Source organism: Triturus cristatus, chromosome 4_1 (genome assembly GCF_964204655.1).
Source record: "Triturus cristatus chromosome 4_1, aTriCri1.1, whole genome shotgun sequence".
NCBI lineage: Eukaryota > Metazoa > Chordata > Amphibia > Caudata > Salamandridae > Triturus > Triturus cristatus.
In genome coordinates, this window is record NC_140585.1 from 559,049,260 (window position 1) to 559,063,727 (window position 14,468).

Genomic DNA, 14,468 nt, shown 5'->3' on the forward strand with positions numbered 1-14,468 from the left:
GCCAACTTTTCGTTGGATACGTGGGTGCTAAGAAGGGGAAAGCTGTGCACAAACGGACCATCTCTCGGTGGGTCGTTTTGTGCATCAAAATTTGTTATTCCTTGGCAAAAAAGGACCCTCCTGTTGGGCTGCGAGCCCATTCTACTCTGGCCACAGCGGCTACTACTGCTTTGGGACGGGGAGTCCCTTTGCAGGACATCTGTCAGGCGGCGACGTGGGTTTCGCTGCACACGTTTGCCAGGCATTATTGCCTAGACAGCCAAGTCCGGAGGGATGGCTTCTTTGGCCGTTCTGTCCTCCATGACTTTCTGGTGTGATCTTGGTTCGCAGACCCACCACCGGGGTTGATATTGCTTGGGTATCTATTCTAAGGTGAGGAATCTAACGTGTTTCTTTCAGATGAACAAGTTACTTCCCTTCGGTAACGATGTATCTGTAAGAAACATTAGTTAGTTAGATTCCTCACCGACCCACCCATCCTCCCCGTTCTGCGAACTGACATCTAGGGTTAAGGCTATCCTTTTTAGGGCCCTAGATTTATTGGCACCAGTGTCAGTCTCTTGCATGGCTCTGCGTTCCTGGCGCGGAAAGCTATGTACAAGAACTGACGTCAGCGCGCGAGGGCGGCGTCTAAGTACTCCGTCATTCCGCCGTACGACGCCAACGACTGACGCGGAGCCGCAGACGACGCCTAGCGACGCGCAAGGGGTATTGCTACAAAAATCTTCCGGATCCAGTCTGACGCCTGGGGATATTCTAAGGTGAGGAATCTAACTAACTAATGTTTCTTACAGATACATCGTTACCGAAGGTAAGTAACTTTTTTTTTTTTTTTGTTTTATTTGTTTTTTTTATGGTGTGTAGGTCCTTCTTGAATTCCTAGCGTTTTACAAATGTGCATATGATATGGAGCATTATAGTGCAGTGAATGTAGAATTTATAGCAAAAGGTGCATTTGTTTGGTGACATTGCTAGTGTTTGCCTGTCCAGCACGAGTGATTGTAGGTTTTGATGTGCAGTAAGTGAATGCCTTCTGTGGAAAATTTATAGTTTTAGACCTATTGTCTTTAGCAGACATTGTTACAATCCTATTATTCTTCATTCTTGCAGGATCAAACACTTACGAAGAGGCAGCAGCATACATTCAGTGTCAATTCGAAGACCTAAACAAGAGAAAAGACACAAAAGAAATATACACCCACTTCACATGTGCCACAGACACCAAGAATGTGCAGTTTGTTTTTGATGCTGTGACTGATGTCATCATAAAAAATAATCTTAAAGATTGTGGCCTCTTCTAGAATTTTCTACTAAATGGTAATTGACTTTCTTATATAAATGAATTGTTTTCACCCTCGTTTTATGTGAAATTGAGATACTATTACACATATGCACCCTTTTCTTTACTCTAAGAATACATTTCGACAAGCCCAAAAACTACAGCAGCAGTAAAGAACCAGACCAGCTGATGTATAAACTGCCCCTTTTGCATGTCGCTGGACTTTAACCTAAAACGCCAGCATGTCTTTGTTCATGTTTCCAGTGCAGTGTGCTTTTGTAGAATTGTGTTTGTGTTGCAGTCACATATGTTATGATTATGCTGGGCATATTTTTAGGCTCAGAAGGGTAGCTGCCAAATGTGTCTTTTTGTGTGTAAGTTTTTATTTAGAACTTCCTCTGGTTGTTTGATGTCCACTTAAAAAATACAAAAGACCACATAGGTTACATTTACTGTATGCGATTTTCTCAAGTAAATATCTATTTAGACTTCTCCTTCCATCTCTATTGTCAGAGGAAAGTGGTGAACCGAGGAATCTGCCATTCCAAGTATGTTCTGAGACCCTTGCTCAGATAGAATTTGATCCCTCAGCTCCTGGCAGCCTGTGGTGCATTTGTCTGCTTTGTCTTTCTCAAATTACTGCCCTTGCTCTGGTGCTTTAGATATACAGAAGTGAGGAGGGTTTTGTATTTTGACAGTACTGCCATTTCATATTTATTTTTAGTTGCCATTGTTTGATGTGGCTGTAAGGAGTTTCAGAACCTGGCACACAGTAACCTGCATTCTGCTGTGGTTTTACAGGGCATCTTTCTTGTCATTTCTACTTCAAAGCTGGAGTAGCAAAGCTTTGTCCATTTTCTATGGACTGGATCTTGCCTAAAAGATTGACTCATATTTTCGGTAGTAGAGGGTATATCCAAAGTTTTGGTGCTCCTGGTAGTGTGTCCCCCCCCTTCTCCTTTAGCAGACTGTTCCCTGCTGGTGGTTTTTTCTGTCTTGAATACTGAATTTGGGAGTACAGTGGACTCTATCCTGACCCCCTTCTTTAACAGCTTTGTTCTCTCCAGTGAAAATGGACAACTAATGCAACCATAAATATCTTACTTATGGTAGTTGTACTATCTGACTGGTGGACAAAACAGTCCTATATTTTTCCAATGGGAAAGGTATAGTAAGTCAAGTTTACTAGTCTTGTGCTGAGCCACTCATCCCTGATTAAACCTTTCACTTTCTCATAATAGTTGGAGAAACATTCTTGGAGAATAGCTTAGCAAAAAAAAAAATACTTCGGAGACCTGTTTTTGATCAACAGATCCTAAATGTTCTCAGAAGCTGAAATTTCCAACTGAAACTGGACAAACATTCTAGAATTCATGGGTATTGTGCAGAGGAGGTCTTTGATCGAACATTATTTTTATCCAGCTTAGAATTAGCAAAGATGTTTTATATTGACAACCAGTCTACATGGTTGGTTTAAGAAGGTCCTCAAAGGTGTGACCAGTGCTAATTTTCCATTAAAATAGGTCACTTGATCCTGATGAGACCACTAGTTTCTGTGAAAATCTCAAATTGGATTGAAGATATTATAATGAAGTATCACATACCTTGAAACCGTTTAGTAATTGCAGGCCTTTGCTGTCCCTTGTAGTGCTTCTCTAAATCATGCAAGCCATCCACAAGAGTGAGAAAGTGTATGCTCTAGGTTGGACTGTGGCCTGCAACCCCACAAACTGACTGATGTTTCTCCGCCCATTGCTGGAGGCAAGACTTTCAGTGTTTTAGGAAATCTCTGCAGACTAGGCTGTTAAACTATTTGATTAGATCCTGTTTTAAAAAATGTTAATCTACATACTTTTATTTGCCTTCAAAATTGCTTCCAACTAGCTCAACTAAGCCTTCAGTCATTAAAGGACATGTGCCTAATTATCTTTATCAGTAGCCGTCTAGCTAGTTACGCACGTGTTTAGATGCGAGTTGAGTTAGCCAGTTACAGTGAAATTCCTTGATTAGAATTCCTGTTCTATACCAAAAATAATAAATAGGATACATCCAGGCTCAGACATAAACCTTGCCAGTGTCAAATCCTAACTTTCACCAAATGCAATTCACTTGTTATCCAGACACCACCCTCACTTTTCAGCAACACATTGCCAATTGACAAAGACGGCCTGGTATCATCTGCCTGTCCTAAAGGGAGTCATGCTATTTCTTCCAGAAAGTGACATCAAAACTTCCCATCTGAATGGTGGTAGTGCCACACTCCATTGCTTCCCTGATTCCACACTTGCACCCCTTACAGGTGTCCTCCATGACTTGCTGGAGCATGTCTCATCCAGGGCATGAGGAAATAAAATCGTATCAAGCCCATCCTGATCGGTCTCCATTGGTGCCGCTTGCTAGTCTGCACCATCTTCAAAACCACCCTCATCCTTTATAAAGGTATCACAACCAGCAACCCTAGACAAGCTCATGATCTCCAGCCAGGAATCCATCAGACTAAAATGTAAAAAAAAGAAACAGCAGACCTTTTCCATACATGCAGCCAGCATATGGAGCAAAATCCCCGTATCTATCCAGCGCTGCTTCAGTTTAGGGAAGAGTTTAAGACTCACCTCTTTAAAGAACACTACATCATAGTGAATCAACCATACACAACCTAGCGTCACTCTCCTCTTAATCGTTGACTTTATGCTAGTCTTTGATCATCTATAGTGCTCCACTGCCTTTTGGCTAGGTTCTATGCTATATAAATATTTACATACATGCACATATGATCCCAGTCTCTTGGTGGTATTGCTGTTTTTTGCTATCCATCTGCTTTTCATGGTTACGCCTGATTGTTGCGTATTTACATTACGGGTAGCTCTCAATCAGTGTGCTGTGAGAAAAGTGAGATTACTTTCTTCACATTAAAGTGTTGAAGCTGAAGGCAACCTTTCTTGCTGTGAAATCCTTCTACTGGTGTTGATCCACACTAATTATACCACAGCCCTTTTCTGTTTTAGTAAACAAGAGAGGCTCCCACCCCAACAACACAGCATTTCTTGCAGTGTCCCCGTGATCCTCATGTTCATGATGGGACCCTACATTGATGGGTATCTAGAACATTTAAGTGGAAAACCTAAGCATGTGCTTCCACTTTTTACCCGTCTTGTAAATTTGCCAGTGCCGATAGTCTTACCAGCACCCATGTTGACCATACATACTTCTCTTCCAGGGGATCCTCATCAATAGTCATAAGCACTGAATATTCCCGCCCATGTGCGGGGACCCCGGAAATAATAAAATTATATATGTAAAAACACATATATATACAGCTCTGTATATGTATAAACATATATCATTTTTTCAAGCAAATGCAGCTCCCATAAAAGGCTAGGCAATGTAAATATATACATCCAATAACACATATATATATATATATATATATATATAAAGGTATAACAATACACCTAAATCTCTTTTTTTTTTTTTTTTTTTTAATGAGGTAAACACTCATGAGAAAGCAAAAAATAAAGAGAACAAAGTGTGGAAACACACAGATGTACAACACATTGCCAGCCTGCAGGCTGCATTGCAATATAATACCATAGAGACTAAAAAGCCCTGTACAGGTAAAAACTGGCACCGTGCCTTTAAGGCAGCCCTGACTTCCACATCCCATCATGCCTCAGGGGTGACAGTTAGGTCAGTTGTTCTTTCCGGCTCCTTCAGTCAGGACCCTGGAATTCAGCTCTCTTCTTTTTTGACTCTTTAGTCAAGAATTATTACAACTTTAAGATTTTTTTGGACTTCTTCTTACAACTTCTGTGAGGAAGTCAGTATCCTGTGTTTTTCTGACTGATTTTTCAGCCGTTTTGTCAGAAAAATGCCTTCTTTATTTGTTCCATGCCCATCTTGTGGAAAAAAGAAGGCTGCGTCAGACACACATGAGGTGTGTATCATCTGTCTGCCGGACTCTCACTCTCCAGCAACATGTCGTCATTGTGAAGACCTTTCCAAAAGGACTTTAAAGGAGAGGGAGAGGATTAGGCTGTATGGCCTAGCAGAACGGTCGACGTCGAGGCAGTTGGTCCCTGTTTGCTCCCCATCGACGTCGGGCTCGGCGTCGAAGACTCCAGCGGCGGGATCGTCGCGGAGAGGTGAGGAGTCAAGGGGAAGTCATGCTGCAAAGAGAAAATCGTCGTCGACTTTAGATTCAGCGTCGAAGCGGATGCGTTCGACGTCGACGGCATCTATAAGCTCGGCGTCGAGGTCTCGGCGCCACAGTTCAACGTCGAAAAAGCATCTGTCGACGTCAAGAGAAGATCGATCGACGTCTGCACAGAGATATCGTTCGTCGTCGAAAGAAAGACATCGTTCGACGTCGAGGTCGGCGAGACATCATTCGACGTCGCGAGAAGTACGTAGGCGATCTCCACAGTCGACGTCGAGACCAAGATCGCCGTCAAGATCAAGATCGCCGTCGAGGAAACATCGTTCGACGGCGAAGAGGCTTTCGACGTCGTCGGAGCATTCGACGTCGAGACAAAAGTCTCCGTCAGGAGTGACGTCGGAGCAGACGCCTCCGTCAGGGCCGACGTCGAGGCAGGAGCCTCCGTCGGAGTCGACGTCGAGGCAGAGGCCTCCGTCGGAGTCGACGTCGAGGCAGAGGCCTCCGTCGGAGTCGACGTCGAGGCAGGTGCCTCCGTCGGAGTCGACGTCGAGGCAGGTGCCTCCGTCGGAGTCGACGTCGAGGCAGGTGCCTCCGTCGGAGTCGACGTCGAGGCAGGTGCCTCCGTCCTCACAGGTCTCCAAAGCTTTGGTGAGGTACATGAAGCCTCCGTCGAAGATAATCTCGACGTCGAGACAAGAAGCTCGGAGCCTCGAAGATTCGAGTCAAAGATCTCCGGTGATAGGCCTATCACCGTCGAGGCAGCCCTCTGTTGAGGGTACGCAGGAGGTGTCGCATATTCGCCTCACGATTCGACCAGTCTCAAGGCGAAAATCTCCTCATAGACTGATATATACGACTCCTGAGTCACCGCGTCTCATATCTATCTCGCCTTCAGGATCAGAGGGCTCAGGTTCAAGATCAGAATCACCAGAGCTTGTGCATCAATCTCCAGTACCTGCAAGAGAAAGTTCGCAGGAGGAGGACAATGCTGTACCTCAGAGTCCCGTAAGGGAGATGCCTCAGAACCCTGCTGTACCAGACGCAATAAAGGCATCGCTAACAAGAATAAGGGGCGTGGTATTCCCAGCGACACCGATCAGACCAAGATCTCGAGAAAGAGAATCCCGAAGTCACTCTCGAGCACCAAGAAGGCGATCCAGGTCTGCCTCCCTCAGAAGAGAGTCGACCAGATCAGAGAGAAGGCGCCGTAGGACCCCTTCTACCTCCCCTTCTTCCAGATCATCCAAAAGGGATTATTCACCGACACTCTCGGAGACGCCACCCTCTCGGGTATCTCCGGTAGATGATATTTCTACATTTCAAGAAGTGTTGTGTAGAGGAGCTACAAAATTAAATATCCCTATGCCGGTTCAGGAGACCACCGCATCCATAATTTTTGAAACTCTTCATGAACGCACAGTGACACGCCCGTTATTGCCATTAGTCCCCGGTTTGCTACAACCGGTAATGGATATCTTTCTCACGCCAGCAACCACCAAAACGGCGCCGGCGAGAATTCTAAAAAAGTACCGTCCAGCTCCGGAGGATCCGCTATTCCTTAAAACAGATCCTCCACCGGACTCTGTCATCACCGCCGCTGCCAGAAAGACGCATGCAGTAGCTGGATCTTCAACGGTGCCACCAGATAAGGACAGTAAAACGCAAGACTCCTGGGGGAGGAAAGTTTGCGGCTCAGCATCCTCAAGCTTGAAGGTGGCAAGTGCCTCGGCGCTTCTGGGGCGCTATGATAGGTCACTATGGGACTCTCTTCAGAGGTTCATTGAAAAAGTTCCATCAGAGGACAGACGGGACTTTGAAGAGATTTTGCATGAGGGGAGTCTGGTTTCTAACCAGATCATAAGTGCAGCGGCGGATGGGGCAACACTGGCAGCGCATGAATATGCACATGGAGTCACAGCCAGAAGAACATCCTGGCTTAGATTGACGGCCTTGAAACCGGAAGCGCAGGCAAGAATTTTAAATCTGCCTTTCTCCGGTAGTTCTCTTTTTGGGTCCCATGCAGACGAGGAAATGGCCCGTATGAAAGCAGAGCTGGACACCATGAAAGCAGTCGGGCTTGAAAAGAGGAAAGAGTTTCGACGCCGCAAGGGAAATGACAGGCGCAATTACCAACAGAGGGTTCAAACCCCTCATTGGCAAAAGAACCAGGACCAGCAAGGTCAAAAGAAACAGCAATACCAGTCCCGCAAGCCATCCAGGGGACGAGGTAACAACAGGCAGTCTAATGCTGGAAACAAAGCACCGGGGAAGCAATGAGAAACCGCTTCCTCCGATGCTGTCCACCGCTCCGGTGGGAGGAAGTGTTGCGCATCATCTTCCAGAGTGGCAGACAATCACAAAGGACAAGTGGGTACTCAATATACTGCGTCATGGGTACTCGCTTCGTTTCAGAAGTCACCCCCCATCGATTCCTCCTGTCAAGTCATCCCAGCATCTAAAGCAGCTCAGAGAAGAGGTAGCGACGCTACTACTCAAATCTGCAATAGAGAAAGTGCCCATAAACCAGAGAGGAAAGGGAGTTTACTCCAGATATTTTCTCATCCAAAAGAGGAGTGTGAAGGTGGAGTTCAGACCCATTTTAGACCTACGGATACTGAACAAGCACATAAGAAAGGAAAAATTTCGCATGCTGGCGCTCCACCAAATATATCCTCTTCTCCGGATGGGCGATTGGATGTGTTCACTGGACCTTCAGGATGCATATTTCCATATTCCCATCCTAAGGAATCATCGAAAATTTCTCAGGTTTGTGGTAGGCAACGCTCACTATCAGTTCAAAGTCCTCCCATTTGGCCTGAAGTCAGCTCCTCGAGTATTCACAAAATGCGTGGCAGTAGTAGCGGCTGCTCTGAGGCGCGCAGGAGTCTTCGTCTATCCCTACCTAGACGACTGGCTAATAAAGGGCTCATCACCACAGAATGTGCGGACACAGCTGTCGCTATGCCTGAATTTATGTCGCAGGTTGGGTCTCAGAGTGAATGTCAAAAAGTCCAATTTTTCACCAACGCAGAGGATCCACTACCTGGGTGCAACTATAGACTCCGTAGTAGGAAAAGTGTTTCCTTCGGAGGAAAGACAGTCATCCATTATGCTAAAAGGCAGACAGATTATGACCAGCAATCTGTCGTCGGCAAGGCAAATCTCATCTCTGCTAGGGGCCATGGCATCCTGCATCTTCCTAGTGCCCAATGCCAGGCTAAGGATGCGTCCTCTCCAGCAAGATCTCGAGGACAAATGGGATCAAAGGAACTCCCTGTGGGAAGAAAAGGTTTGCCTCTCCTCTGCAGCCAAACAGTCAATCAAGTGGTGGCTGAAGCCAAGGAATCTGCAAGTGGGGATTCCCTTCCATCAAGAGCCCCCAACTCAGACCTTAATCACCGACGCATCCCTTCAGGGATGGGGTGCGCATTTTGGGACTCTGCAAACTCAAGGACGGTGGTCCAGCAGCGAGCAGTTGTACCACATCAACATGCTGGAGCTCAGGGCGGTCCACCTAGCCCTCAAAGCGTTCCTACCTGCGATAACGACGAGTACCATTCTAGTACAGACGGACAATACCACCACAATGTACTACCTGAACAAGCAGGGGGGTACTCGATCCAGAACGCTCTCGCTGGAAGCTCAGTCCCTGTGGCACTGGATCCTAGCAAGGAACATCTCATTGAAAGCGGTGCACCTACCAGGAGAACTCAACGTGCAAGCAGACTTGCTCAGTCGGCATTTTCAAGAGCCAGAGGACTGGGTAATCAACGACGAAGTGTTAGAAGACATCTTCGGGGAATGGGGGCGCCCGCAAGTGGACCTCTTCGCGGACGAGCAAAACACAAAATGCCGAGGCTTCGCCTCAAGATACCATCGACCAGGATCCCTAGGGAATGCCCTTTTGATCAATTGGTCAATGACATTTGTGTACGCTTTTCCGCCTCTCCCACTAATTCCCAAGGTGGTGACCAAGCTACAGAATTCATCTGCCAAGATGATACTCATAGCACCGGACTGGCCGAGGCAGTGGTGGTACACGGATCTCCTACACATGTCGATCCGCCCCCACAAGCGGCTGCCGTGCAGGCCGGACTTGTTATCCAAGATGCAGGGGAAGATTTACCATCCCAGCCTTCCCTCGCTGAGCTTAACAGCATGGCTCCTGAAGTCCTCCAGTATGGCCATCTGAACCTCCCTCAAGAGTGTATGTCCATACTGAAGGAAGCCAGGAGGCCTTCGACAAGACACTCCTACTTCTGTAAGTGGAAAAGATTTTATATATGGTGTGCTCAGCATCATTATGATCCCACTAAATGCCAGGAGGATGTAATTTTGCCCTATCTTCTACATTTAGCAAGGGCAGGGTTAAAATTTTCATCCATAAAGGTTCACCTAGCAGCCATAACAGCATACAGGCGTTCGCCTTCACAGCAGTCATTTTTTAAAGTGCAGGTAGTGAAGGATTTCTTGCAAGGGCTCAAGAAAGTCTATCCCCCTGTTAGACCTCCCTCTCCTTCCTGGGAGCTAAACTTGGTTCTGTCGAAGCTCATGGGTTCGCCTTTTGAGCCTATTCATAAGGCTACCCTACAGCACCTCACATGGAAGACAGCATTTTTAATAGCCATCACTTCAGCACGGAGGGTCAGTGAGATACAGGCCCTCTGTTCTAAAGAACCCTACACTGTTTTTCATCTAAATAGGGTGGTGATGAGAACTCACCCTTCGTTCCTACCCAAGGTGGTATCGGAGTTTCATGTAAACCAAGCCATCTCCTTACCAACCTTTTTTCCCAACCCCTCCTCTCCGGCAGAGAGGGCGTTGCATTCTCTAGATGTCAGAAGGGTCCTAAAATTCTACCTAGATAGGACTAAGAATATCAGGAAATCTGACCAATTGTTTGTGAACTATGGGATTGTCCGTATGGGCTTTGCTGCATCCAAACGTTCCATTGCTAGGTGGATTGTTTCAAGTATTACATTGGCCTACCAACTGGCTCAGAAACCATTGGGGGCGCGCCATAAAGCGCATTCGACAAGAGGAAAAGCGGCTACCGCGGCTTTTCTCAATAATGTCCCACTCTCCGAGATCTGCAAGGCAGCCACTTGGAGGTCTGTCCACACTTTTACCAGGCATTATTGTCTGGATTCGGACACCAGAGCAGACACTCAAGTAGGACAAGCCTCCTTGAGGAATCTGTTCCAAGCATAATCATTTTCATGATTCTCTTTCTCCATGGGTGATACAACCTTAGTTTCATTTGCCTGCTGGTGGAAGGGGAGCTTGCTACTCTATTCAGTGCTTATGACTATTGATGAGGATCCCCTGGAAGAGAAGGGTAAGTTACTTACCTGTAATCCTAGTTCTCTTCCAGGGGTATCCTCATCAAAGTCATAAGCAACCCACCCACCTCCCCAGGCAAATGAGAAGAAATGTATTATTCATTATGGAAAGGATATATCTTTGTGTTTAGGACTACGGTCCCGCAAAGAACAACTGACCTAACTGTCACCCCTGAGGCATGATGGGATGTGGAAGTCAGGGCTGCCTTAAAGGCACGGTGCCAGTTTTTACCTGTACAGGGCTTTTTAGTCTCTATGGTATTATATTGCAATGCAGCCTGCAGGCTGGCAATGTGTTGTACATCTGTGTGTTTCCACACTTTGTTCTCTTTATTTTTTGCTTTCTCATGAGTGTTTACCTCATTAAAAAAAAAAAAAAAAAAAAGAGATTTAGGTGTATTGTTATACCTTTATATATATATATATATATATATGTGTTATTGGATGTATATATTTACATTGCCTAGCCTTTTATGGGAGCTGCATTTGCTTGAAAAAATGATATATGTTTATACATATACAGAGCTGTATATATGTGTTTTTACATATATAATTTTATTATTTCCGGGGTCCCCGCACATGGGCGGGAATATTCAGTGCTTATGACTTTGATGAGGATACCCCTGGAAGAGAACTAGGATTACAGGTAAGTAACTTACCCTTCTACCCATGCTCGACTAATGTTCCACTACAAAATCACTAAAGTATAACTAATTGTTATGCAGCCTGGCTCTACCCAGTGTTAATACTGTGACACAGATATCCGCTGAAGTTTCGTTTTTGGCACAGACTCAGATCCCCTGCCAGAACAGGGAGCTACTGGCGTTACTTGTGGCAATAAGTGGTAGTGGCTTGCTTCCTCATTATTACACTGATGATGGCTTAAACCTTTGTTTACATAATACCAGTGACCTTGACACCTTCCTTGAAAATGAGCTTGACTCGTCACAAATAGAGGATAGTGCCTCATTTGCAGTGCTGGTTTACAGGGAGCGAAGGAACTGCAGTTACCCTCAATTGAGACTTAAGATCGATTATACCAAGACCTTTTAAGGAATTTATCTGTTCTTTATGGGTTTTCAGAAGTGAAGAAAGGAAACGCAGTACAGAAGATGACTCTGTCAAGGCGGATAATCTTCTGCATTAAAATCAGCTGTGCATTGGCCAGAAACCAGCCCCAGAGGGCCTGGGAGCCCATTCCACCAGGCAAGGCCGCTACAATTGCATTGGCATGAGCATTGCTTCTTGATAACTGCCAAACTGCGACTTAGTTGTCTGTGCATACAATCACAAAGCACTACTGCCTTGGCAACCAGGTCCAACAAGAAGGTTTTTTTTACTAGTTTGGTTGGGTCTGTTGGCTTAGTGGACTAATGCGCCCCCTGTAGAGGCCTGTGTTTGACCTTATGGTCACAGGTCCAAATCCTGACCGGTCCACTCAGTCTTTCATCCTTCTGAGGCCGATTAAAATAAATACCGTTGAGCTGGATAACGAAAAACATCTGGTATTCAGTGCCAAGGTGTCTACGGGTGAAAATGCACTTTACAAATGTACTTGTATAGCGTCACTGTGATATAAGACAGGTTAACGTTGCTTATGTTAACCGAATTGCTGAATACATTTCTTCTAACAAGAATTCCTCATATGAAATATTTTCTAATGCCTGCAGGTTATGCACCCCTCAACTTTTGGTCATAATTCCTCTATCCTAGTTGCTTTGTGCTGGGGGTCAGATTTGGAAATCTCTCATTTTAGGTCATTCAAGGGGGCTAGTTTAACGTGAGACCAGCTTTCTTATCTACTGCTGCAATGATCCATAACAATATGTTCCTGACTGTTTGTTCCTTTATCTGTAGACCGAACTAACCCATTTCTATATCAAACCAAATATGGTTTGCCTTTCGCCTGTGTTGTCTCATGTTCTACATCAGTTTGTAAGGATGTTGCACCTATGTATGTATGCCATTTCCAAACTTTCTGAGTTATGCATCTGTTCCTACCAGATGGAAACCTATGTTAATTCCACTATTCAGAAAACCACATCTGCTGATCCTAGCTGTAAACATTACGGAGCATAGATGGAACACTGGTTTTTCATGAGCTCAAGGTGATATTGAGGATGACCCTTTGCACTTACAGAAAGTATGGTTCGAACGCCATATGAAAAGATTGTTTTCCTGGCATTTATTCCTTTTCATTGTGCCTCTAGATGTTGCCTATACCTTGCAGCTCTTTTCAGCAACAAGGAGCTGCTTTCATGAAGTTACTATGGCCACTCCACCAAAAGTAAGGTATTGTCCTTTTCCCAGCAGTTACAAACAAATGGGCTTTTTGAGTTTCCTCTCACCCTTTTGTGGATACTACATTCTTTCAGCTTCTTTATAAAGCTACAATGCAATGTTTGGCCAAGAATGTGTGTAGTCATTCAACCATTTAAGCCGCCTGATGCTCTCTTCATCTTCGTTCTTGTTCTGGATTGCTGGGCATTGTCATGTTGAACATGAGCAGGATTATGTAGGAAATTGCTCCTTTTTGACATGATCACCCCTGCTTTTTGCCTGGTATCTGATGCAGTTTTAACAGAAGTGCACTGGGTTCCTGCTAACCAGGTCCCCAGTGCCAGATCTTCCCCACAAACTGTACAATTGCTTACTCCAATTGGCAATACCTTTAGCGGTCCTTGTAAGTCCCTAGTAAATGGTACCCCTGGTACCTAGGGCAAGGGTACTAAAGACGACCTCTAGGGCTGCTGCATATATTGTGCCACCCTATCTGACCTCTCAGCACCAACATGCAAGCTGCCCTTAAATGCCATGGTGCAGAGTAAAGTGAAGTCTTGACATGGCACACCTCCTGTCTGCTATGCCTACAGACATTGCATGCTGTATCGGTAAGTCACCACTACAGCAGCCTAGTGTGCTGGCTGACTGGTATAGACCAGCCTACCACCACAAACTAGTTTCTGACCACCTGCAGGTGACAGCCCATTCGTTCTGGTGGAAAAAAACACTTGCTCCGGCCAGAGGTGTTGTCACCTCCTCCAAGCTGGATGGCTAAGTGATCAGCATATCAAGGCAGGAGGCTTCCAAGGCATCTGCCACCTTTGATAAGCGACCCAAGGCTTCCCCAGACAGGGAAAAACTGCCCCAGACCCATTTGTCACAAGGACAGGCTGGAAAATTAGCTAGTCGGGAGGCGTACCACCCTCTCAGGCTAGTACCACCATTAAAGTGGGCTACCTGAAGTGGAGCGACTTTTAGAATTTTACAATCTTATTTTTGGCAGAATTAGGCTTTCTGGGTCAGGGTTATACTCCCTTCCCACAGGAAGTGGTCATATAGAGGGTGTAGACACTCTAAAGGTAGGTAGCCCATTAGCTAATACCGGTCTCTCCCTGTATCGTCCCTTGATTATTTAGGTGGCACCCCTGACAACAGGAACGCAGATTCGACGGATCAAGAAAAGCAAGAACTGAAGACTGCTGTAGACTTTAGCACCATACCCTGTCTGCTGCACTGAGTCGCGACAATCGTTACCCAGCGACTCGTCCTGCAGCTGAACTCCTGCTAAGAACCTTGGTGGGTTGCCAGCACTTCTTAAATTGCCAAAGAATCTCCCTTGGAGTAGGGTAGCTACTCCCCTGCAGTCCGCAGGCACTGATGAGGAAAGTCTGGTTCACCGAGTTGCAGT

The 14,468-nt window shown here is 45.7% G+C and overlaps 1 protein-coding gene across 1 annotated transcript in view; it reads left to right on the forward strand.

Moving 5' to 3' along the window:
- The window catches only part of GNAI1 (G protein subunit alpha i1), a 289,814-nt gene that overhangs the window by 233,778 nt on the left and 41,568 nt on the right, over positions 1-14,468 (forward strand). Inside the window, exon 8 of the mRNA XM_085652880.1 lies at positions 1,111-1,317. Within this exon, the coding sequence (XP_085509006.1) occupies positions 1,111-1,301 (191 nt within the window). The 3' untranslated portion in view covers positions 1,302-1,317. The remainder of the gene's footprint in view (positions 1-1,110; positions 1,318-14,468) is intronic.